The 24,742-nt window shown below is 36.7% G+C and overlaps 2 protein-coding genes across 6 annotated transcripts; one reads left to right on the top strand and one right to left on the bottom strand.

Moving 5' to 3' along the window:
* Window positions 1–71: 71 nt before the first annotated feature.
* pphln1 (periphilin 1) lies at window positions 72–20,678 on the bottom strand. Of its 4 annotated transcripts, none has more exons than XM_067391838.1 (12): window positions 20,528–20,671; window positions 17,571–17,712; window positions 17,344–17,392; window positions 17,063–17,127; window positions 16,758–16,967; window positions 15,807–15,874; window positions 13,033–13,167; window positions 12,765–12,940; window positions 10,198–10,233; window positions 8,329–8,405; window positions 6,536–6,667; window positions 72–845 (listed from the first exon to the last, which is right to left on the bottom strand). In XM_067391838.1, coding segments are annotated over exons 3-12 (1,095 nt in total). In that variant the 5' UTR covers window positions 17,345–17,392; window positions 17,571–17,712; window positions 20,528–20,671; the 3' UTR covers window positions 72–650. The 4 variants fall into 4 exon arrangements, with proteins under 4 accessions (XP_067247939.1, XP_067247942.1, XP_067247940.1 ...); XM_067391841.1 differs by having other exon boundaries at window positions 17,595–17,712; XM_067391839.1 differs by having other exon boundaries at window positions 17,571–17,692.
* Window positions 20,679–20,816: 138 nt separating this feature from the next.
* zcrb1 (zinc finger CCHC-type and RNA binding motif 1) lies at window positions 20,817–24,732 on the top strand. 2 transcript variants are annotated; one of them, XM_067391843.1, is made up of 8 exons: window positions 20,817–21,047; window positions 21,147–21,245; window positions 21,881–21,909; window positions 22,000–22,111; window positions 22,212–22,319; window positions 22,533–22,642; window positions 24,014–24,086; window positions 24,189–24,732. In XM_067391843.1, the coding sequence occupies exons 2-8, from the start codon at window positions 21,162–21,164 to the stop codon at window positions 24,327–24,329; spliced, it is 657 nt and encodes a 218-aa protein (XP_067247944.1). In that variant the 5' UTR covers window positions 20,817–21,047; window positions 21,147–21,161; the 3' UTR covers window positions 24,330–24,732. The 2 variants fall into 2 exon arrangements, with proteins under 2 accessions (XP_067247944.1, XP_067247943.1); XM_067391842.1 differs by having other exon boundaries at window positions 20,817–21,036; window positions 24,189–24,729.
* The last annotated feature ends 10 nt before the right edge of the window (window positions 24,733–24,742 follow it).

Here is a 24,742-nt window from a genome sequence, read left to right as displayed (position 1 = left end):
CTATACAAAGGAAAAACTACACAAATACTTGTGTGGGGCTTTCATAATCTAGTGGCTGGAAAATTTGATTAAAAAAAAAAAAAAAATTGGAAAATGCATTATTGTCAGCTGCACAGCTTAACTGTACTACAGATAGCAGCAATTAACTGAACCCATAAAGATTATTTATCATAATTCATTCATCAAATTTTGTAACTGGTCTGAAAGAATTTACGTGATTTCATTGGCAACAACATAGAACCCTTTCAATTTATACATACTTGATCAGGACAACCAGCATTATCTAGTAAATCTCCTCAATCGGTTAATAAACCTCTTTAGCTTCAGCACTAAATAAGGAACAGAGCAAACCTTCTTCTGGCATTGATTTCCTTGCGTTTGCAATCTATTTTCTTTTTTATTACTCCTTAATGTTGAAAGGTTACAAAGAGATTATACAGCCTATCATCAACTAGTATCAACAGATAAATGGGACTGCATAAATGAAAAATATAAAGAGATTTTCCTTGCCCCGGGAAGATTTCTTTTAGGTGGACACTCAGTACACAATGTACAATGGCCTTTACACAAGTCATTAAAAACAATGAAGGACTCTTGTGTAGGTTCAGAGATAAACAACAAAACTGCTGGTCAAGTAAAATGGGGCCACCTTAGACAGCAGGTTCAGGCTGTCTTACCACCTCATCAAGTTCAGCAATGAAGTGTTGCAAGTCCTCAAGACATCGCTCACGGATCTCAATCAGGTTCTCTTTTAGTGGGTTCTGCAGGTGCTTCTCTAAGCTGGGTTCCTTGGCCACCAGCATCTTCACCACCATGCCAAACGTCTCACAGTCCTGACGATAGACCTATAGAACACACAGCCCAATGTTTAAAATTATAATGCAGCAAAATTGAAAGGGTTATTTAAGAAAAATCATGTATCAAGCATGTATGATTTGTCAATGGGCAATCTGAAATCTCCACATGTTCATGTCTAGTTACTAGTAAACTACAAATAAGGAACTTTTCAGAAAAGGTATCGTAAAGAATGTTAAATGTGCGGTATTTATGATTTTTATTTCCATCTGGTTTTCAAACCAACACAGAAACACATGCCTTGACATGCTCAGGCAACAATTTCTTGATAATTAAAAATTTCAATTTAATTGTGCATGTATTTTACTTGGCAAATGCATTGCGTTGACAATCAGCGCATGGTCTCAAGACCCTTTTAATCTAACTTTTTCTGTTCACAGAAGACATGAGGATGGAGAGCAGTTTTGTTGTATATTCAGAAGAACGTTCTGTCTTTCTGATCTGCCATCCAGACGATAGAACAAAGCCCCAAACCAAAACTCTCAGAGCTCAGTTATGTTTACTGTGGTTGGATAATCAAACACTTCTGGACATCAAAGCAATGTTTCAGACCCAGGGGAGTCTGCATAACCTCTGCAATTACCTTCACTTACACACAGCCCTTAGGACATGTAACTTATAGCTGATGATCATATCTTGAAATTTACTCTACAATTTACACAAGGAGACAAAGATAAATTCAGATTGTCATGAATTTACGATGGTACAGAGCAACACAATGCACCCAAATGATGTGAAATCTGAAAGAAACTGACATCAACATAGTTTCAAAAATGGCCCCAACATTACATAACCAGACAATTACATCTGGAAGTACTTAAAATATAACAGGAACTGAAAACTTTAGGCATAATAAAAAAAAAAAAAAAAAAAAAAAAAAAAGATTCATATCCTCAGTGATTCCCACTACCTGCCGCCACAAGCTCTAGGTCTGGTAAGAAATGTGCCCACCCAACTAATTGTGCTGACTAATAATTTTTGCAGTGAGTTCCTCATTAGCTTTCACATGAGGGCTCTTTCCCATGGCTGAGTCAGGTTCTAGTAAAAATGAGATCACCTGGTTCCAGGAATCACTGAGGCCCACACACAAAGCCCAAAAAGTTCTTGTGTGAGAACTGCCTCTAATAGTCATTAAGTCAAATAGCTTCAATGAGAAGACTCTAACAGTCAATTAGAACATTCCAGAATAGAATGGATAAATGATGTAGAAAGGAAGTTCTCTGTAGCCCGAGGCTGCGTGTTAAGAGAGACTGCAGTTAAAGACTCAATCTGTGGCATGGTTTAAACTGCATTAACGTTCAACCAATAAACAGAGTTTCTGGGGCCTTATATCCTACAATGCAAGAAGCACCGCTCACAGAGAAGTCACTTTCAAACCAAGCAGCATTCTGTTGGTCTTAAACGAGAAATCCGTGTGGGGAAATGTTTTGCCATTACATAAAATTTGCGATAATGCAAACTCCTATTTAAATGACTGGATTTCACCCGCTAAATTTCAGCAAGGAATGGTAAATATGACAAACAACTTTAGTCTCTATGATATCCAATCTATGGGATTTATTTTAGTTGTAACAATAATAGCACACTTCTCTTCCACAAACCACACAATTTATTGCCATTTATACCTGCAGCACAAATTGTGCAGGACAAGTTTAATACTTTGGGGTTAAGAGTTTGTTCAAAGCTGTAACCAAATATGAGTAACATGTCTTGGACCTACCTACAAATGGAACTGAAAGATAAAGTGAGTATACAAGATTATAACACAACTATACGTGTGGCCTAGAATTCAATTCACAATGTCATCTGAGTACAGTAGAAAAGACTTCCAGGCTCAGAATAAACCACCAAACTCAGTAAGCAAGGGTGTTAGCAGAGGTTAACAGGAAGTCCCGAAAGACCACTATTTTTAAAGTGAATGCTACTTCTGCTGCTTTAGAACAATTAAAATAAACATTTTAATAGTATCAGTTGAGATTAATCAATCTAACTTTAGGGAAAAATATCTGAATACCTATAGCTATGTCCTATTTTTAGTTGTTTTATAACCTTGTACATACAAAGCTATAGCCATGCTGAGATTAAATAATTCATAACAATGCCAAGAATGCTGGGAAGCAATTTCCTAGAGCATGCTCTACTTCCATACACTTCCTGTGAACCCCACCTCTGTTACCCAATCAAACAGGAACGCTGAACGAGACCTCGCGAGTGTGTGTGTGTGTGTGTGTGTGTGTGTGTGTGTGTGTGTGTGTGTGTGTGTGTGTGTGTGTGTGTGTGTGTGTGTGTGTGTTTTTGTTCAGCCTTTCATGTGTCATTTTTGTATTGTGGGAGGCTGATTCTTGATTCCGGGTAAAGATAGCAGAGAATAATTCAGGAAGGGTGGGAGAGACAGGGAGGGAAAAGTGGGAAAGTATCTATACACTAATAAGTGGTTCATTGAAAGTTCAGTTATAGTTTAAAGTTGGTTTTATTATATGAAAGTATTACATTTTGGTGTATGAAATTTCAATGTATTTAGCTGTACGGCCAACATTATGGACTCAATATACAGAGGCTACAGCTAACATCAGTTCAATACAATGGAATTCTTCATTGGAACTGTTTGTGAATTGAATTCTGTCATCAAAATACATGACCTAAAACCACAAAGCAGTAATTTACAATCCTAAATAATATTTTTTAAGGATGCATATTCAAATGCAAGGCCGATAAATGCAAAATGAGTTATACTGTAATGTCTGTGATCTCGAATAGGAGGTTAGAAAACATTAGTATAACGAAAAACAAGTGGGATGGTCTTTGAGGGTAACGGTGTATCAGTCTATTATTTTATTTGATCTGACATTTTCAGATCAGACACATCAAAACGATTAAACAATGAAGGAATCAAACATCCCTGATGGACCTCAAAAGCTTTGCTTCAGACCCAGATTAAGGCTCACCGTGGACTGCAGAACTATCACAACAAAGATGCCCTACTTACAGTACTTTAGCAGTAAGGAATTCAGTCTCGTTAAAAATCACAGGGGCTCATCTGTAAAATAAACATCTTGCTGGTCATAAAACCTTCGAGAGCCAACTAGATTCCTCTTTGAGCATGACTTGAACTGAACTTGCATTCACTGTCATGCTGAAACATAACTAATTTATAAAAAGACCATACGATTGACCAAACAAACAAAAAACTAAGGAATAGTTTTTCCATAAATGAATTTTTCATGTTGTTCCAAAACTCTATGACTATTTCTTTGGTGTAACCATCTTAAAGAATTGTACTGGTTGCCGTTTTCCATTTAATTAGTCCCCATGCGGACATAGGCTTTCAAGCTGCAAAAAGGACGCGAAAGCACCATATAGAATCAAAAAATGTCCATGATGATTGTGCACTAGAAACTCTAAGGTTTCTGAAGCCATGTGAGTTTTGGGAGAATCAAACTGAAATTTAAGACATTATTTACTGATAACCCTCCTCAGTAAACTGTTAAACACTGAACAGATCAAGTCATACCCCCATGTGAGAGTGTGAGTAAATCAATGGTTTTAGTTTCAATATATCTCCAAAAAGGACAGATGAGAGTACCGGGAGTTTATGCGAGCTGCCGGTATGCTAGAATCACTCCCGGTAGAGTGAACAGCAAAACAGAAGTTTCGTACTGCCTGCACAAACACTGGGACATGCACTGTTATAGTCTGGTTATAATCAGGTAAACAACACATAGCAGCTTCACGTCAACGTTCATTCCTCAAGTCTATGGAAACACACGGCCCGTACACAAAAGGATCGAGTTCACCAGGCCAAGAACAGGCTCTGGCTCAATAACAAACCATTATGGTGGAAAAGAGGTATCAGTGAGTTGAACCCAACAACCAGATCAGTCTAATTCATGAATGAATAATTCAAATAAACTGAAAAGATTCAACATAGAACTATTCATTATCGAATCAGATAACTTGTCACATAAACTCTCATGATTGAGTCAAGGAAAGCTAGGCCAACTGAAAATTTCTTGTTTTTCCACACACAGCCATGGACATGGAATATAGAGCATGAATCGTACAGACCAGTTTTATGAAACATCTGAAGCTTGAAATCTTCAGACCGTGCTTAATATTATTGCATGGAAAAGATTGACCGGCACATTATTCAAAATTTCTCGTTTTGTGTCCCATAGACCTTTTATGTGTATATTGTTGAAGCGTATATAAAAGCTTGCCAGCTAAATGTTTGTTGAAAAAATGTAAAGTGAAGAGTGTAGAGATGGCTAGACCAGATTGAAGGAGAAGCTAAACATCTGGTGGACACTTAAACAGAAACACACACACTTTGTGAAATAACAGGCTTTGGCCTGAAAGGCATCCACACACTGTCACTCAAGTATGTGTGTTTAGGGCAAATCAAAACACACTTCAACATCAACATAAATACAGAAAAAAAAAAATCCTGAACAAATTACAGAAATGTAGATATGTCAGTCATTCATGTACACAAAGATGCTTAGGTGTTTGTTTGAGAACACAAAAAGCTATTTAAACACGAAAACGGACTGATTCAAAGCGATTCCTGTGAATTAAGAGGAAAACTAGGCCATGTATACAAAAATCAGATGTGTTTTCTATATGTAAATAGCCCAATAAAGCTCAAGGTTGGGTCAAAAGCTGACAGTTAAAATCTTGTAGAGTCAGCAGCTATTGAGCCAAAGGCTGGTGCTCAATAGGAGGGCTGACTCACCACTCCTGGGGGATCCCACCTCTCATTTAATAGGGCCAGTAAAGAGGAAGACGAGAGAGCAGGAACTTTATAATGATCATTTTGAAGCTGAGACAGTGGGTGTTTTCCCTTGTATCTCCTTAGAAGCAGTGACCAAAAAGGAGTGGAAAACGAAGTTTGTTATGATGCTGTTGAACATAAATTATGCAACTTCTATTTAAATAATCTCTCAATGCATTAAAGCATTTATTCAACTATAATGTAAATAGCTGAACTCTTTCTTTAACTCTGGCAGTCCTATTAAATGGTTAGTTCACCCAAAAATGAAAATTCTGTCATTAACTACTCACACTCATGTCATTCCAAAACCGTAAGACATTCGTTCATGTTTGGAACAGAAACAAAGATCTTTTTGTTGAAATCTGAAAGCTTTCGGTCCCTCAGTTGACAGCTAAGTAACTACCACTTTGATGCTTATAAAGTTAATAAAGAGATTGTAATACTAATCCATATGAAATGAGTGGTTTAGTACAAATTTTCTGAAGATACTTGATCACTTTACATGATGAATAGATTTAATTTAGGCTTTCATTGGACTAAACTGCTTAATTCATATTTTACATCTCTTTATGAACTTTTTGAAGCGTCAAAGTGATAGTTGCGTAGCTGTCTAAGGAAGGACAGAAAGCTCAGATTTTATAAAAAAAAAAATAAAAAAATCTTAATTTGCGTTCCGAAGATGAACAAAAGTCTTATGGGTGTAGAACAACATGGTGAGTCATTAATGACAGAATTTTAATTTTTGGGTGAAATATCGCTTTAATAATATACAGAATCCTAAACAGGAGGCAATAAAAATGAGTGGCTATATTTAGAACAAAAATGACACACTCTTCCCATCTACTTTAGATACTCTCAGACCTACGGAAATAAAAAAAAGTTTAAAAGCAACTGGGGTGTTTCTCAAACCTTCTCAATTTCCCGAGCCTTGGCAGCAATAGCTTGAGCTCGTCGTTCCTGAAAGTCGTCCATGACGGATGAAGCTTCATCCACAGTTGCCTGAACTTCATCTGTGGGCCCTTCCACTGCTGTTATATCTTCCTGCAGTAGACAGAACCAAGCGTTGTTAAAGGCTAAAATAATCCAGAAACATGTTCAGCGTAAAACATCCCAACAAATGCAGGAAATCAACATCAAGAAAAGTAGGAAAGAAAGATGTTTCCCCCCCAGATAGAAAACGGGCAAACCAGAACATCGCTCGGTAACAAAATGGAAGTCATTTACTTGGATCTGAAGATACTTTTTGTCTCAGAAAATGCATTGTCTCACGCCAATTAATCCAACTTAAACCAATAACAATAATTTGTTTTAATTGGGAAGGAATATATATTTGAGACAAGAAGGTATTACAAACAAATATGAGCCCACCAAAGCAAAATACATACACTTCATCTGTTCTTTGTTCTTCAAACAATGAATCCCCAAAACAAGTGTGTTTGTTGAACTTAAGAGACCGCCTATCAGTCCCAGTTTACACTGGCAAATTCTTTTCATCTAAGGCATAAGGTTATGGCTTATGCCCCATGAACAGAGCTATGGAAGAAGATCAAAGGCTCAAGGACTGAAACGTCCACTAACTAGAAACAACTTTCATCTGCACATGGTTCAGAGGTGAATCTAAGTGATCAAACAAAAAACTCACACAGGTTCTTTAATAAGACATTTCATGTTGCTTTGGTTCACATATCACAAAATTATTCTGGATAATTCTATTTGAGACCTGTGAAACCTCCCGGCTCCCACTTTAGTTACATCACATTATATATACACACACGTGTATTAAAATAATATTATAAATATTAAGTTTATTTCTGTACATCAGACATAAAAAAATACACCATTGTGCTTTTATTTTTGGTGCTGCTAGCTACTAACAGGACATACTAAAAATTATGAAAATATTTTTAAAAAATCCCAAACATTTTGTCCACAATTTGGGTAGTAGAGCTTAGAAAATGTACACACAATTATTTTTTATTGAACTACTTAAAAGTTTTTCTTAAGCTTCTTAAGGAAAGCGGTTCTATCCCATGTACAGAATCAGTGAAAGAACTTATTGCATAACAGATAAAACTCCATAAATCACAGAGGAGATTAAAATTAAATTTAAATAATTTTGTGAAAAAATATAAATTATCAAAAATATTTTGCATGTTTATTCATGATTGTTAGTTGACCTAAATACAAAAAAAAAAAAAGGAAAAAAAAGAGGAGAGTACATGAGAGAAAAAGAAAATTTATTTTAGGCTCTCAGTGTTCCCAAGAGTATGTCCAGAGTGCTCTGAGCCTCCGATAAGATCTTGTGATAAAGGCGAGAGTTGAGCTAATGGATTTCGCTCTCTTTTTTTAGCCTTGGTGCGGCCTGGGTGGCCCTATGAGGTCCACAAACTCTCCTTCAGCGACCCGCCGTGTTTTGTGTCAGAAACGTGCTTACAGTCTGAATAAACACGACACGGACCACTTGCCTTTCATGCGCCAAATAGGACCCTTTAAAACCCATCATATGAGGAGAGAGAGAGGAAAGTACAAGCAAACAGCTTTTCAAAATGAAGGAAACTGGTGGAAATTCAAAGAAAATTTGTGTTTTTTTGCCATCAGCTGAAATGGCTGGCATGTCACACTTATTTTTTTAGTTGATGAAAGGGTGTGTTCTGGTAAGCACATCTGTTTGGGAGCTCTGTGTGTGTGTGTGCGCAACTCACCTTAGTGACTGATACGGAGCTATGAGGTGAACCGTCTCGCGATGCACTCACGGAGGGGCCGGGGGGCCTTTCCCTGTCTGTAGAAGATGAAAGACTGGTATCAGAATATAAGAAACAAAGCATCTGTTGTAGGACGCAAGCCAACAATGCAGCTATAGTTTGGACTTAGATCAACATCCCCCAGAAAGCCACGGAAAATGGCCTTGCTTGACTCATTTTGGTGCTGTAAACGTTTTCACATGCTGGAACGGATCCTGCTCGCTTTCCGAACATCCAGCTGGCATGCAGAACCAGGTGGTTCCCTCACTGCCGATCAAGGCTCTTCCCTGCAGGCAAACCACATCCAGGTGCCTGCAGTGTCACCCCGTGACCCTCTCCGTGTGAGCTGTGAGCTCAACACCTACGGATTCATTCGGAAAAAGATGGAGCGCTTGCCAAATTGATTTGGAGCGGAGAGAAGCCTATGACCAGAAGTTATGTTTAGATTTAAACAGATTTAAGATTCAAATCTAAACCTCCTTGCGATGTATGCATGTATGCATGACATGCTCTCAAAAATCTGGCAAAGAAGAGTAAAAAGGGAATGGATGAAAGCTAGAAAAGACGGAAAGGTTTAGCAATCAGACACTCGAACACACGCCTGTGGACTTTTTACGATCCCTGGCCATAGGAAGTGAGAGGAAAGCAGACAAACAAAACGAGGCTCTACGATGGTGCGATTAGCAACGCTTTCTCTCAAGTTACTGTGACTGCAGGCTGACCTTTAACTTATAAAGCAAAGCGAAACAAAATCTCCTTGTGTGTGAGCCATAAGCTTCCTTTATAAGGATTCAAAAGGAATAAGGATTATATAAGAATTCTTCCTTTATAAGGATTCAAAAATTTTTTTTTTTTTTTTATAAATACACTACCATTCAAATGTTTGGTGTCAGCAAAGATGCATTCAATTGATCAAAAGTGACAGTAAATACATTTAGAAAGTTACAAAAGATTTCTATAAAAAAAAAAAAAGCATTTCTGCTTTTGAACTTTATCAAAAAAAATCCGTGTATCAGGGGTTCCACAAAAATATTAAGTAGCACAACTGTTTTCAACACTGATAATAAGACGACATTTTTTGAGCATCATTGATTTCTGAAGGATCATGTGACCCTGAAGACAGGATAAATGTCTGCTGAAAACTCAGCTTTGCCATCACAGGAATGAATTACATTTTCAAATATTTTCAAATAGAAAACAGTTATTTAAATTGTAATAATATTTCACACTACTACTACTTTAATGTTACTCTTCTCAAAGAGACTTATTTCAAAAACCAACACCAACCTTTCAACGGTAGTAAAGCTTTGCTAGCATGCCTCTCGTATCAATTTGCATTCAATTATTTAGTTGGCAAATACCATGTACAATGTGGAAAAATGTACAGTCTGCCAGTCATTATCGCACAATAAACCTCCTCAGTATGATACAAGACCACACGGTTGTGTGTATTTATATCCAATGATAATGTCCACCTGTACATTTATATAAATACATTTTCCATTATAGATCCATTAAGCAGTTATATTGTTTAGTTTAAGATTACCATTTTTCAACATTTTTGCTGTTTTGCCTTAAAGACTTTTTTCACAACATTTTTGCAAATGAAATTAGTTTTTTGCAAAAATTGTAAAATTCAATTCCTCATAGTTTGACCTGAGCTGAGAGTCCTACACTTACTAGTAGCTTTAAGCAACACATTTAAAAGTTTGTGACCAACAGGTGATATAATTGTGCTGTGTTCTGCGGGCTCACATTTCAGGTGGGACTTTTGATGCATAATAAATGCCCCAACCCCTCCCCCCACCTTAAGGACACTGTCTTACTCACCCGGTCCTCTGCCTGGCACAAATGGCTCCTCATATCCTGAAACAAATGAAAACATTTTTGTACATCAGCAAATGAAAGAGAACACAAACCAGCACTGTAAATTTTAATGAAGAACAATTCAGGTGTTTTAATGCATTTCTTTCATCAGTAATAGCGGTTAGATCATACAGTGTCATGCAAGCCTGCTCTATCTTTTTAGAACAGCATAATCTAGAGACTCTCACTTGGAGTATGTCAACCCAAACACGTGCATCCAATATTGGCTGCTCAAAGCGTCTCTCTGGAGCTTATTACTGAGGATCTCATTATAGTAACAGAGAACAGGGAAACAAACACAGATGGGAGTCTTTATTAGGACAGCTTTGAGTGACATCATCGGTGATCGGAGGTCTGTGGTGGACGCTTGGGTACAGTCATGTCCAAGCCTGTCTTCTTTCAAACATGACAACTCAAATCAAACCTGTCTGGGAAGCATTTGTGATGTTTATCTAGTTTATATGAGAAATAAAGCAACCAGGCAATGTCTTTTCACTCCGCAGCTGGGCGTATTAAAGGAACACTCCACTTTTTTTGAAAATAGGCTCATTTTCCAACTCCCCCAGAGTTAAACAGTTTACCGTTTTCGAATCCATTCAGCCGATCTCCGGGTCTGGCAGTACCACTTTTAGCATAGCTTAGCATAGTTGAATCTGATGAGATTTATAGCATCTCGCTCAATAAAATGACCAAAGAGTTTTGATATTTTTCCTATTTAAAACTCAACTCTTGTGTAGTTACATTGTGTACTAAGACCGACGGAAAATGAAAAGTATATATGGCAAGGAACTATATTCTCATTCCAGCATAATAATCAAGGAACTTTGCTGCCGTACCATAGAGACAGAGCACATTTAGGCCACGCCCACACTGGGAGGGAAAAACAATCCAACTGTCTCCATTGACTTTGTATTGCGTGAGGCTGCCTCCTTGTCATTTCTGACTTATAACAAAAAAAAACAGAACAATGCCTTAAAGCTGCCGTGTTACAAGGTATACAGCTAACAAGCTAAAATAAAAGTTTTTATAAGCTACCGAACCGTAAAAGCCAGCCTTTAAGGAGACAAAAGTGGATACAGGCAATAAGAAGCAGCATCAGCAGGAAGAATGGGTAAATTTTGGTATCCTGACTCTCAGTATGCCCCAGTAAGCCTAGGTGTGCAGTAAACATTTAGTCACTGTTAAGTCCAAATATCAGTTTTATGTATTATATTTCCTGTCGCTGATATGTTCCACTCCAGTGGGCGTGGGCATAGTTCTCATAGTAATATGACTTGTCGCGCTTTGTCTCAAACGCCTGTATCCACCTTTTAGTCCTTAAACACTCCTTTTTTTGGTTGACAGCTTGTACAAACTTCTGGGTTTTTGGTTCTGTTTTTTTTTTTTAGCTTGTTTGCTATACACCTTGTCACATAGCAGCTTTTAGACATTGTTGGGTTTTTTGTTATAAATCAGAAATTACAAGGCGGCAGCCTCATGCAATATTGTTCCCCCCCCCGGTGGGCGTGGTTTTCAGATTATGACATGTGTCGCTCTGTCTCTATGGGTGCAGCAGGTGTAATATCATTGCGCCTAATATCATATATTAGCAGGCGTAATATCATTGCTGCACTCGTGGTATGGCAGCAAAGTTCCTTGAGTATATATTAATATAATATATTAGAGTATAACATATTATAGTATAGTTCCTAGTCTTAGTATATGATGTAACTACAGAAGAGTCACGTTTTAAATAGGAAAAATATTGAAACTCTTTGGTCATTTTTTTTGAGCGAGATGCTATTGGTCTCATCAGATTCAATGAACTAGAGACCTGCAGATCGGCTGAATGGATTCGAAAACAGTAAAACTGAACTGTTTAACTCTAGGAGAGTTGGAAAATGAGCTTATTTTTTTTAAAAAGTGTAGTGTTCCTTTAAAATGCGCTCGTGTGAAAATCACTCAAGAAAGCCTTTAAATCAATCAACAGGCTTTCACACATTTCAAAAAGTCCATGATGGGTCAAATGCTACACTGCAAGCTGTGTGCTGACCCTTGGTATAATCTACAATCTGTCTGTGTGTGTGTGTGTCTGTGTGTGTGTGTGTGTGTGTGTGTGTGTGTGTGTGTGTGTGTGTGTGTGTGTGTGTGTGTGTGTGTGTGTGTGTGTGTGTGTGTGGGAGATCCCACGAATGAGATTTGTCCAATGAAATGGCAAAAGGCTTGGAATACTGTCTATACCTGGAGTGCGAACACCACAGGCATTAATCTATTTAATTAAAATGATTTCTGAAGGATCTTGTGACACTGAAGATTGGACTAACAGCTGCTAAAAATTCAGCTTTGCCATCACAGTAAAAAGTTACATTTTAAAATAGTAAAATAAAGAAATAGTTATATTAAATTGTGCTAATATTTAGTATTTTTGATCAAATAAATGCAGCCTTGGTGAGCATAAAAAAAATAAATAAATAAATAAATAAATCTTACTAACCCCAAACTTATATAATAAAAAGTGACTAATCAAGTATTTGACTGAAGATGTTTCATACTTTTCCCCTGCTGGGGCAGGAGAGGATGCACTTTGCTCCGCTCTGGTGAGTAGCTGCGGCTGCTTATGCTGGACCCCGACCGACTGTGAGGGGAAGGGGGGACGTCCCGCCGGGCTGGAGAGCGTTCACGTACTGGCGGAAAGGGTGCCTTTCGTCTCAGGTTGTCTCGCTCCTCCCTGTGACAGAGCACAAACACATACAAGTTTTAAGTATCTGTTCCCTAGTAGAACAATATGGGGCATTTTACATAACATATTTGAATACAAACCCCCGGTCGAGGTTCATTATGGCCTGCATGAGGGTGTCGTCTCCTGCATCAGGGGCAATTGCAGGCAGAGCCCTGGGCTGAGGATAAGAACCCTGGACTCGAGCATTCGGGGGAGGACCTGCACGATTACTCGGTCTGAACCGGGAAAGGAAAAATAAGACAAATATTTGCATTCACATTATAGTTAAGAATTATTAGCTTAAGATATCCTCATTAAACAGTTAAATAGATACTAAACCAAAACAGACAGAATTAAGATTAAAATGATGTGTTAAAAAATAAAAAATAAAATCAAAGTATGTGTGGTTTAAGTAGCTGTCCACTGTCCTCTGACAGGTTAAGAATGGGGTTAAAGGGGGGACAGTCTGTTAATCTAAGACGCTTGTTTATATGAACCATGCCCTGTGGGGTCAGACACTGAGTGTACGGAGATGAAGGGTCAATGGAGAGGAGATGAGGTGAGGTGAGGAGTTTCCAGTGGCCTCAGGACTGGGATGGTCATTTCAAATGTCTACTTACTTTATATTTTTATTCTGTATGTTTACTGTTTTTAACATTTACAATGTCATATCTAACACTTATGACATTCTTTCTTCTGTGGAGCACAAAAGAAGATATTTGAAGAATGTTTCAATTGTTTTGTCCATATTATGAAAGTCAATGGGGTCCAAAACAACACTTGACCTCACTTTGATTTATTGGACAAACAATAAATAAATCTTTTTTGTGTGTGTGTTCTGCATTTTTATTTTTGGGCAAACTCTCCCATTAAGTGTTGAATGACTTTTAAGGGTCACTGAATATTCAGAAAAGCAGAGCCATTTATAATTCAGTATTGTCCATAAAGACTTATCAAATAGTTATGCAGGACACCCCTGGTCCTGATACTGAGGAGATTCTCTTAAACTAGTCTCCACACTGCCTCATTTAAGACTTTACCAATATGTGTAAGGACCATGCCAGAGGCTTCACATCCTGCTTGTAAAGTGCAACTCAATATAAACTGCACAAAGAGGAGGGCAAAACGAGGCTTGTAAAAAGTTGCAGCGCTGCCTAACAGAGCAGCACCGCAGCTCTGTTGAGTTCACCCTCAACCAAGACATTCATTAACACACATCTGTTCTAGCAGCAGTAAAACCCCCTTCAGTTTACTCTGCTCCCCCTCGACTTGGTTTCCCTGCCAGGGCCCTCCGGTTGCGCAGGCCGATTACGTGCCACTTATATGGCCTGCCGCGCAGGAGAGCGGGAGGACGTAAAAGAATCGCAGGCACCTGGTAGGAGTGACCCCAGCCTGAACCCCAGCCAGGTTCCTCTCTCACAAACACACACGACAATGTGTCCGCACACAGTGACCTCGCAAAACTTTAATGACCCTCACATCTGTTTGAAGTGCAGGTGACCCTGTCTGCCCTGGACTAACAGAGCAAATTACCAAATGTCTGTCTTTACTGCCAATATGAAGCCAGGATATTACCCCAAGCCAAAAAAAAGGTTAACCTCTCACTCCCAATCGCAAGCCATCACAATGGATTAAAGCACTGAAAAGGTCAAAACAAGTACTTCAAAGAATGTCTGACATCTATTCGAATTAGCAGGAAAATGCTTTATACGACCATATAAAGAACATTTCTTTAAAAATGTCTGATTTTCATATGAAGAGAGGCTTAGGCAAGCATGCTTTACTGACTAATTACAAAAGCGCCACCAAGTGGTAAGACTGGGTTTTGGTCAAAATAAGTATTTTTGGTATTATTTATAATTTTTTTTATTATTATAAATAAATATACACAAAATTAAATATATAATGACCATCTGTGTGTGCATGTATAAAATTAATATTTAATTTTATGTATAATTATTTATAGAAGAAATGTATATATTTATATATATTATATTATAATATGTGTGTGTGTGGGTGTGTGTGTGTGTGGGTGAACATACAAATTTGACAAATTGTATCATTGTCAGCATGCATGCTCAAAGTTTAGCTAGTTTCCTCATTTATCAAAGGTCTATGAAGAAATCCAAACCCTATGCAATTGTATTCTGTTTCAAGAAAAAATACTGCATTCGTGTACAGACTCGTCGTGCGACATATATTTGACCTGACCATTTAAGAAAACAATGATGTCACCATTTAAAAGTTTTGCTGACTCCCTCTCTTAGAAGGAGTGTACCAACGCGAGGTTCATTTGGCTGCCCTCCATCCCTGCTGTGAACTGTTGCGATTAATTACTGGAAAGAGGCAGATTAAGAGATACGGAAAACACTGGGATGCTCACTGTGTTCATCCAGTTGGCAGACAGAGTGACTGTCTGTGGGTATTTCCATGGGAGTGAACCACAAAAAACAAACAGAGAATGTAGGACAACTCAGAGTTTGATTTATGCTCCGTATTAAGAAACTTCACTCTGAGTGAGAGAAGAAGGGAAGCCAAGAAACAAAGTATAAAAACAAGTCATTCAAGCTGGAGGGAACACAGCTTGTTTTCAAGAGGAACAGTTCTGCCATCTGCTGGAGAAATGACAAGAGCTTCAATGGACATCCCAACCCTTGACCCTGTTTACAACTCATATCAAGATCAAGAAGTGGTCAGCACTAAATAAGAGGATCCAAAAAGGTCACTCAAACCACATTTGGAAGTTAACTTTTGCAAACTCTAATCTGAATATATGCCAAGAGAGAGAAAGAAATAAAAGAAGGTTTGGTTTATGCAGAATATGCCCATCAAAACTGTAGGAATACATTTGTGGCAAGCTGAACTGATGAAATACCTGAAGTCTATCTGGCGACCACCATGAGGTTCCTCTCTTGGCCCTCTGTAGTACGGAAAGTCTTCCTGCTGAAATATAAAACACAATGATATGATGAAAAAGTTGCGTGTTTTCCATATTAGATCCTTTTATTTTCCATATCTTTGTCCTTTTATTTAACAGATTGAAAAACATTCCACAGAGTCATCTCAAGACAATCAAACAGCAATAATAATAATAATAATAATAATGATAAAAAAGTAAGACAATATAAACAATCAATAAATAAATTATATATCTATGATACAAACAACACAAAATGTCAGGCAGACAGTTTCACACACTAAAGCCCTATTTGGATAGGATTAGTTTTGGATGGAGAGCTGGGGTAAAGTAATTATTAACAGAGCTTCTCAGTTATTTTAGATCCGTCCGAATGTGCCATCTCAGTAATCATTATGGACAAAGTCAGAAAAGATTACGGTGACTTTTACCTTTTGTAAAAAGGTCTGGAAAAATTACCTTAGGTAATGCTAATCCCATGCGGATAGATTAGCTGTAAATATGTACGTAAATATTCAGTCATTTCCTGTTTAAAAGTTTTTTTTTTTTTTCAAGTATGGAGGTGTGTGAAGGAGCATTCAGTTGGGATCTAGGCAGTGGGACAAGTCTGTGGCAAAGCTCATGTGTTTTCCACATATCATTCAGATCAAAAAGAAGGGTGGAATAGAGGCACAAAACTTCTTTTGGCTTTAGGTAAGTGCCTATTACCAACAGAATCCAATCAGAATTTATTTAATTTAATTAATAAATCATTCAACCGGACCTTACTGTATTATGTATTATATACTGTAAAACTAATCCTGTCCAAATAGGGCTTAAATGTACTGAAAATAAAAAGGCAATAAATAAATTAAATTAAAATATATATATATATATTTTTTTAAAACATATTTGATCTTTGACGCTTACCCTTCGACCAGGTGGCCCACCCCTGTGGTCATTTGGAAATGAGTGATGGCTGTCTCCATGGTAACCTCTCTGATCCTCTCCATGGTAGTTGCGAGGGGCACCGTTTGGGTAAAAACGAGGGCCATCGTATTCAAAACCACGGCCGTAGTCCTCGTCCGGCCGCCCGAAGGGAGGTCTCCTATCTCCTTGACCTCCTCTTGGAAATGGACCCTGGAACAAAAAAAGTTCAAGCAAAGCTGTTTGTTTCACAGCATGAACCAAATGTTTGATCATGGCCAAAACAATTATTACAAAGTAGTATTTACCACTCTTTCTGGAGGAAACCGGTCCTCATAAATATCTCTAATATTTCGATCTCTCCTAAAAGCCACTGAGGTACAAAAACAGACACAGATGACATACTAATAGTATTTAAAAATGTTATCACATCAAAATTAAATGAATTTAATTAAATTAAAACTTTAAAATAGGCCAGGAAACCAATAAACTTTAAAGACTGCATAATACTGACAAAAAATATATAATTATTACTCATATTAAATCATATTTTTATCAAACTTTAAAAACATTCCTCTAAATTACTTACTTTTAGTTTCTGAACGGAAAATCAATGTCTTCAGCTGTATGAAGGTTATCTAGGAACAAATGAGAGTTAAATGAGACAGAAATAGGCATGTATTAATACCTATACTGGGAAAATAATTATTTGTGTATTTATCTTTCTGGCAAAGTTTCAGAAAACAAGACTTTATTGGATGAAGGAACAGAGCCGAGACACCTGCAGGACATCTGACCATCTCACTTGCAACTCACACTTTTATAGTTTTAACCAATGACCTCATTTGCAGGTGCTGTTCTCCTTTTCTCGTCCTGGAATCTCACTAGTACTCCCCAACATTTTCACCACAGTCACTTCATCAATTGGCTATCTTGTTCTATTTGAAAGGGTGGCCAACTGCCAAATAGTCTGCATCAAAAACATATTTTGACTGCCCCACAAAGTGATTATTCAGTATTTTTGCCTTATTATTTTTTCAAGATAATATGTTGAAGGCCATGTGAACCAAAAGAGCAAGTGCAGTTGCCAACTGCAAGAAACTTCAGCTAAAATCCCATTCTTTCCTTTTTGACTTCTCTCACAGTCACCCATGAGGCTTTTAAAACACATCTGCCTTTTTTTTATAGCATTTAAACTACTTCTACAAAATAGTTTTCTATAGGATAAATAAAATATTTTCATCACATGCAGGCTTTGTATTGTAGAAAATATACAGTATAGTAGTAAACACTACCATTTAGTACTTCTGATACAAGATTAACTGTTTAACCTGTTAACGGTCACTGGCCCACATATTTAAAACCGTAATATCATATACTACTAACCCTAAAACTAATCTTGACAAACTATATATCATTTGAAAGCTTGAAATCTCTAGTTTTCATATTTGGTGATTTTTAAAATAACCTTCAGAGGAGCAGTAATTTATCATTTTGCAACAAGAATATTTTCACACACATTATTTTGAATAGCAATGAACATAAAAAAAACCTTGAAAGATTGGTTGAAACATGTTTGTTTTCATGCCAAGAGTTCAAAAGATAACATCCATTCAATTTTTTTTGAGAAAAAAGGTCTGAAAATGTTTTTAACAGAAAAAATAAATAAATTGTGGTGGCGAGCTAGAACCCACATACATGTTGTTTTTATGTTTATTAGAGGTTGAATTCATATCAAATTTTGCCAAACTTCCCATACTACTTCTATATAGGATGTCTACTTCATAAATTGTATGAAATTTATGGAAATGTATGGTTCAGATCACTCAAACCATATATGGAAATGGAGGCGCCCTCATATGGTCAGTAATGGAGCTTGGCTGTCATCTAGTGAAAAAGTTTGGTACTGCACCCAAAAAAAATCTTACTGAAAGCTCATTTTTTGAGATATCAACCTAAAATTTGGAACACAACTTGTTCAGATTTTTGGCTTTGATTCAGTTGAAGCTTTAGAGTAAAACTTGTTTTGTAAAACGCATATTTTATATAAAATATTATAATTTTATATTTTCATAAACTTAAAGGATTAGTCCACTTTCAAATAAACTTTTCCTGACAATTTACTCACCCCATGTCATCCAAGATGTTCATGTCTTTTCCATTTTTTTTTTTTCAGTCGAAAAGAAAGATTATTATTCCAGGATTATTCTCCTTATAGTGGACGTCAATGGAGCCCAAACAGTTGAAGGTCAAAATGACAGTTTCAGTGCAGCTTCAAAGGGCTTTAAACAATAGCAGACAAGGCATAAGGGTCTTATCTAGCAAAATGATCAGTCATTTTCGAAAAAAATACAACTGTATATGCTTTATATAAACAAATATTCGCCTTCTAAGTGCCTCCGCCAAAACCGCATTTCTGTATTCTCCAAAAAGCTTACGCTGTATGTCCTACACCTTCCCTATTCTACTTACAGAACGAACGCAGTGCCAGTTACATTTTTTCCGTAAGTATAGGGAAGGTGTAGGACATACAGTGTAAACTTTTAGGAGAATACGGAAATGCGGTTTTGGAGGAGGCACTTAGAAGTCGATCATTTGTTTATATAAAGCATATACGGTTGTATTTTTTTTCAAAAATGACCGATCGTTTCTAGATAAGACCCTTATTCATCATCTGGTATCGTTTAAAGCCCATTGAAGCTGCACTGAAACTGTCATTTTGACCTTCAACCGTCTGGAGGCCATTGAAGTCTACTATAAGGAGAATAATCCTGGAATGTTTTCATCAAAAACTTTAATCTCTTTTCGACTGAAGAAAGAAAGACATGAACATCTTGGATGACATGGGGGTGAGTAAATTATCAGAAAAATTTTATTTAAAAGTGAATTAATCCTTTAAACTTCTATAACTTTTTTTCTCTTTCACTTACATAATTTATTTAACTTCTACAATAATCTGCCATATTTACAGCCTTATGTCTATATTACAAAGTATTTTTGAATTACAACTATTTAAGTTTGAATAGTGCATTTTCATGTCTATAAAAAAGTGAGGTAACAGTTAACAGGTTAAAAATTAAATATTAAAGATGGCGTTGTTATGGACGACGGCGCGCAACCCCTTTTCATGGCTGTATTTACAGTGCAGCAGGGCCCTGAGTTATTATTGTTTTCACAAAACATTTGCTATTGGAACACAAAATGTTACTGATAAATTGTAATCAAATTCAATCTCGTTATTCGGCTAAAATATACCGTCCCTGACCTAAAAGAACGTTGCTATGCAACAAAAATAACGATCTGATATAGATGCGCATTGAGAAGCTAATCTGCTACTAGATCGTTGGAATGCTGTATTGACCAATCAGTAACCAGAAATAAAACTAACCGTTTTATGATTTCACGGAAATAGCATGGTATTATCTTTTATTAAATTATCATCTGCTTTCAATATTGTGCTTATTAGACCGATAAGTAAAATGTTCATTGTAACAGAAACCTATACGTATTTTGTATCACAGAAAGCACGCGCTCATTTGAACCTCTCGTTACAGTTCCGTTGCGTTTACCTGTTTGGTTGTGCTACAATTCACAATCAACGAGGAATCAACTCCAATTTATATTAAGTTGTGTTTTTACCCATACGTACGTATCTCCAGCAAACAAACTCTTATTTATAATAAACTCATTTAAATCAAACTGCAATACCGTTTTTCACCAGTAACGTACATACTGAGAACACATGCATAACCCCAAAATAATCGTTTACATACCGTTCGCGTGTTTTCCTTGACATATCTCCTGTCAATTTACCATTCTTTTATCTTTTGTAGGCAAATAACTTTTATGAAATGATAATAATGATACGAAACGTGGTGATACACTCAGTCCGTTGCCAAACAAAACTCCACAGCCACAGTCACAAAACACACTTCCGGGTCAAGACCAAATTTTTTTTTTCAAAATAATGACTGGCGATCTTAATAAATCAACTGTTAAATTAAAATTGAGGCTGTTGTTCAATATATGTTTAATAATGTCTTTTAACGAGTGCTGTCGATTTATATTTGTAGCAATTAATTTAGCGAATTTGTTTTCTGATAGAGAGTGTTGTGTTGTGAGAGCGGTCTTCTTTTTATCTTCCGGGTCACGCTGCTCTGATATTTTTAATCGGATTTACACTCAGGTTAAACATCTACATTTTAGTAAAGTTAGACATGACATACGCAGTTACTTTCATTATCCTAAACATGCTTTAAATCAGAAAGATTCTCGCGGTTAAGTAAGTCTAAAGTGTGTATTTTTATAAAATTGCCCGTGAGCTCTTTTAGTATCATATTTTGCTTTATGAGTGTTTGCATGTTGTGATAAATGTTATTTGTTCTTTTTCAGATATCAGCGATAAAGATGAGTGGTGGTTTGGCGCCCAGCAAAAGCACTGTTTATGTGTCTAACATCCCATTCTCATTGACAAACAACGATTTGCACAAGGTGCCCTGTTGCATATTAAAATTATTTTGACATTAAGTGTATCCATTAATTATATAAGGGAGAGTGGGGTAAGACACTTGAGAGAGAGAGATGTAAAACTAATAGACATAATTATAGTTCAGGATCAGCTGAAATTAGGATAAAACATCTATATCATATAGGGACATAGAAATAGGACTTAGGGGTAAGCTGTGTCATATTAAAGGGAAAGTTGTATCTTTGAAGAATACCTGAGCAATTTGCAATAATATAAGAACAAACTAATATAATTTCCATCATTGAGTTTTCAAAGGTTCTCTAATATATCATGTTGTGGGATATCCATGATCATTTTCTTATCAGTGCTCTGTCTGAAGAAGGAATCTGGCCTGATGTTTTTCAGCAAGACAAGTGTAATAGTAATTTCCTGCACTCAGATGTGAAGTTCACTATCATTAGTATTAGTTGAGCAAATTACCTTAGAGCATCTGACACACTTGACAGTTTACGTTAGGCCCTCTCTATATATTATTATGATTAAGTTTCCTACAATAAGGGATATCTATTCTTCCTGATATTACATTCTTTACTACAAGATTTTTGCATTTAATTTATAAATATCATTTACTTACTTATTTTCTGCAATTTCCCCACAGTTATGCTCGAAGTATGGCAAGGTTGTGAAGTAAGTTTCCTCTGCAATGAATAGATTGTTATACTTCTATTATTATATCTAAGTATAGTTTGATCATAATCACAATGTCATTTTCTGAAGGGTGACTGTTGTCAAAGATAAGCAGACACGGATGAGTAAGGGAGTGGCGTTTGTGCTGTTCCTTGACAGAGAGTCTGCTCATAATTGTTCCCGCTCACTAAACAACAAACAGGTATGCTGCTTTAATATAACATTAAGTCTTACTAAGTGTCTGATTTAAATAAAAAAATAAATAAATAAAAAACACACATGAAGCTTGATTGTTCTTTCAGTTGTTTGGGAGAACGGTGAAGGCCAGCATCGCCATTGACAATGGGAGAGCTACAGAATTCATCAGAAAGAGAAACTACACAGACAAATCCAAGTGTTATGAATGTGGGGTAAGTTTTCTGACCCATTGATATTGTTGAGGTGTTGGTTGTCGTGTATCTTTCACAGATCTGTGTAATATTTATCATGGATGGGATAGAACTTCCTATATGAGCAGTTTCACCTGTTTACTAATATGGTTTTAGTGAAATCTTGTACAATTTAAACTTTATGGTTGGAGATTTGTAAAAAAAAAAAAAAGTCATGTCATTTGTCTCCACTAGGAAGAAGGGCACTTGAGTTATGCCTGTCCCAAAAATTTACTTGGAGAGAGAGAACCCCCACCTAAAAAAGAAAAGAAAAAGAAGAAAAAGGTCCAGCAGCCAGAGGAGGTGTAAGTACTTCCTAATAGTATTAAAGGGTTAGTTCACCCAAAAATGTTCACAGAAAAATTATGTCATTAATGACTCACCCTCAAGTCGCTCCAAACCCGTAAGACCTCCGTTCATCTTCGGAACACCGTTTAAGATATTTTAGATTTAGTCGGATTGACAACAGACCCGGAAGAGAAGACAATGCTGAATAAAGTCATAGTTTTTGTTATTTTTGGACCAAAATGTATTTTCGATGCTTCAAAAACTTCTAACTAACCCACTGATGTCACATGGACTACTTTAATGATGTTTTTATTACCTTTCTGGACATGGACAGTATACCGTACAAACACTTTCAATGGAGAGACAGAAAACTCTCGGACTAAATCTAAAATATCTTAAACTGTGTTCTGAAGATGAACGGAGTTCTTACAGGTTTGGAACAACATGAGGGTGAGTCATTAATGACATAATTTTCATTTTTCAACTAACCTTTTAATAATTTAAACTCTGTACTTATAATAAGTACCTAGTATGTGTTTAAATTAAAATTTCTGTCATTAATTAGTCACCCTCATGTTGTTCCAAACCCGTAAGACCTTTGTTCATCCTCAGAAAACAAATTAAGATATTTTTGATAAAATCAGAGAGCTCTCTGACTCCTCCATAGACAGCAATTTAACTACCACTGTCAAAATCCAGAAAGCTACTAAAGACATCATTAAAACAGTCGACGTGACCACAGTGGTTGTGCAACCTTAATTTTGTGAATCGTTGAGAATACTTTTTGTGCGCAAAAACAAAACAAAAATAACGACTTTATTCAACAAATTTGTCTCTTCCGTCATCCTCCTACGCTGTTTATGTTCAGCGCTTCAGGTTCTACGTCAGAACGTCACGCGTGCGTTGTGCTGTTTACGTGAACAGCGTCGGCCAATACTGAACCAGCATTCTGACGTAGATCCTGGAAGCGCTGAATATAAACACCGTAGGAGACTGACAGGGAAGAGACAAATTTGTTGAATAAAGTCGTTTTTTTTTTTTCGCACAAAAAATATTCTCATCGCTTCATAAAATGAAGATTGAACCACTGTAGTCATGTTGTCTATATTAACAATATCTTTTCTACTTTTCTGGACCTTGAAAGTGGTAGTTAAATTACTGTCTATGGATGAGTCAGAAATCTCTCAGATTTCATCAAAAATATCTCCATTTGTGTTCTGAAGAAGAACAAAGGTCTTGTGGGTTTGGAATGACATGAGGGTGAGTAATTAATGACAGAATATTCATTTTTGGGTGAACTAACCCTTTAATGCAATTCATCTTTTATATGTACTTCATTGCAAATAATATAAGAGAAAATAAATATGTTGTTTTTGTCCTTTTTTTAGAGAACCAGAGGACAGTGAGGAAGAAGGAGAGGATCCAGCATTGGACAGTTTAAGTCAGGCAATTGCTTTCCAGGTCAGTGAATATTATATACTCTACAGTTCAGTCATCATACATCAATATTCACAGTAAAAATGGGCTCAAAGTGAAATATAAATTCGCGCATATCATCATCAGCAAGCACGCATTGAGGAGGAGGAGAAGAGAAGGAAGCAGGTCACAGAGAATGCGTCTCAAGCATCTACATCAGAGGACACCCACAAACCCAGGATCAAAAAGAGCACCTACTTCAGTGATGAGGAGGAGCTCAGTGACTGACTCATTCTTTTATGTGCTCAAAACAGACTGCCTCTTCTCAACTGCTTTTAAGGTCACATATTGATCTAAATTTATAATTTTGTCAAACTATATGAAAGGCAGAGAAAACTTCTGCTTACCTTGATCTGAGATGTTGGTTGTCATTTTATGCTCCTCATTCAGATAATTACACCTCCAAATATCGTAAGACCCTTGTGATCCTGCAAAAAAACTTCTGTAAAAATGTTGTTTCTTTTAATCTTGTAAATATAGTTTAATTTTGCGTTTTTCACATTTACATTCTTGTTTTTGTTCCAAGAAGCATGGAAAATAAACTGTTTTAAAATAACTTCCTGTCAGCTCTCAGCAGTTATTTGAAAGCTTTAAAAGGCATTTTTCACTCACTGATATAATTCACACACGCTGGTATTGAT

The sequence above is a fragment of the Chanodichthys erythropterus genome, chromosome 8, assembly GCF_024489055.1.
Source record: "Chanodichthys erythropterus isolate Z2021 chromosome 8, ASM2448905v1, whole genome shotgun sequence".
NCBI lineage: Eukaryota > Metazoa > Chordata > Actinopteri > Cypriniformes > Xenocyprididae > Chanodichthys > Chanodichthys erythropterus.
Note: the sequence above shows the minus strand (reverse complement) of the source record. Positions and strands in the feature narration are given on the sequence as shown.

Excerpts from the sequence above, each read along its gene's own strand:
- pphln1 (XM_067391837.1), bottom strand. Across the intron at positions 10,234-12,764 it reads CCTGCCCCAGCAGGGGAAAA|GATATGAGGAGCCATTTGTG; the intron begins GTATGAAACATC and ends CATTTGTTTCAG. Across the intron at positions 846-6,535 it reads AGGCTCGGGAAATTGAGAAG|GTCTATCGTCAGGACTGTGA; the intron begins GTTTGAGAAACA and ends TGTGTTCTATAG.
- zcrb1 (XM_067391843.1), top strand. The coding sequence starts at position 21,162 with ATGAGTGGTGGTTTGGCGCCCAGCAAAAGCACTGTTTATGTGTCTAAC. Across the intron at positions 21,246-21,880 it reads CAAACAACGATTTGCACAAG|TTATGCTCGAAGTATGGCAA; the intron begins GTGCCCTGTTGC and ends ATTTCCCCACAG. Across the intron at positions 21,910-21,999 it reads AAGTATGGCAAGGTTGTGAA|GGTGACTGTTGTCAAAGATA; the intron begins GTAAGTTTCCTC and ends CATTTTCTGAAG.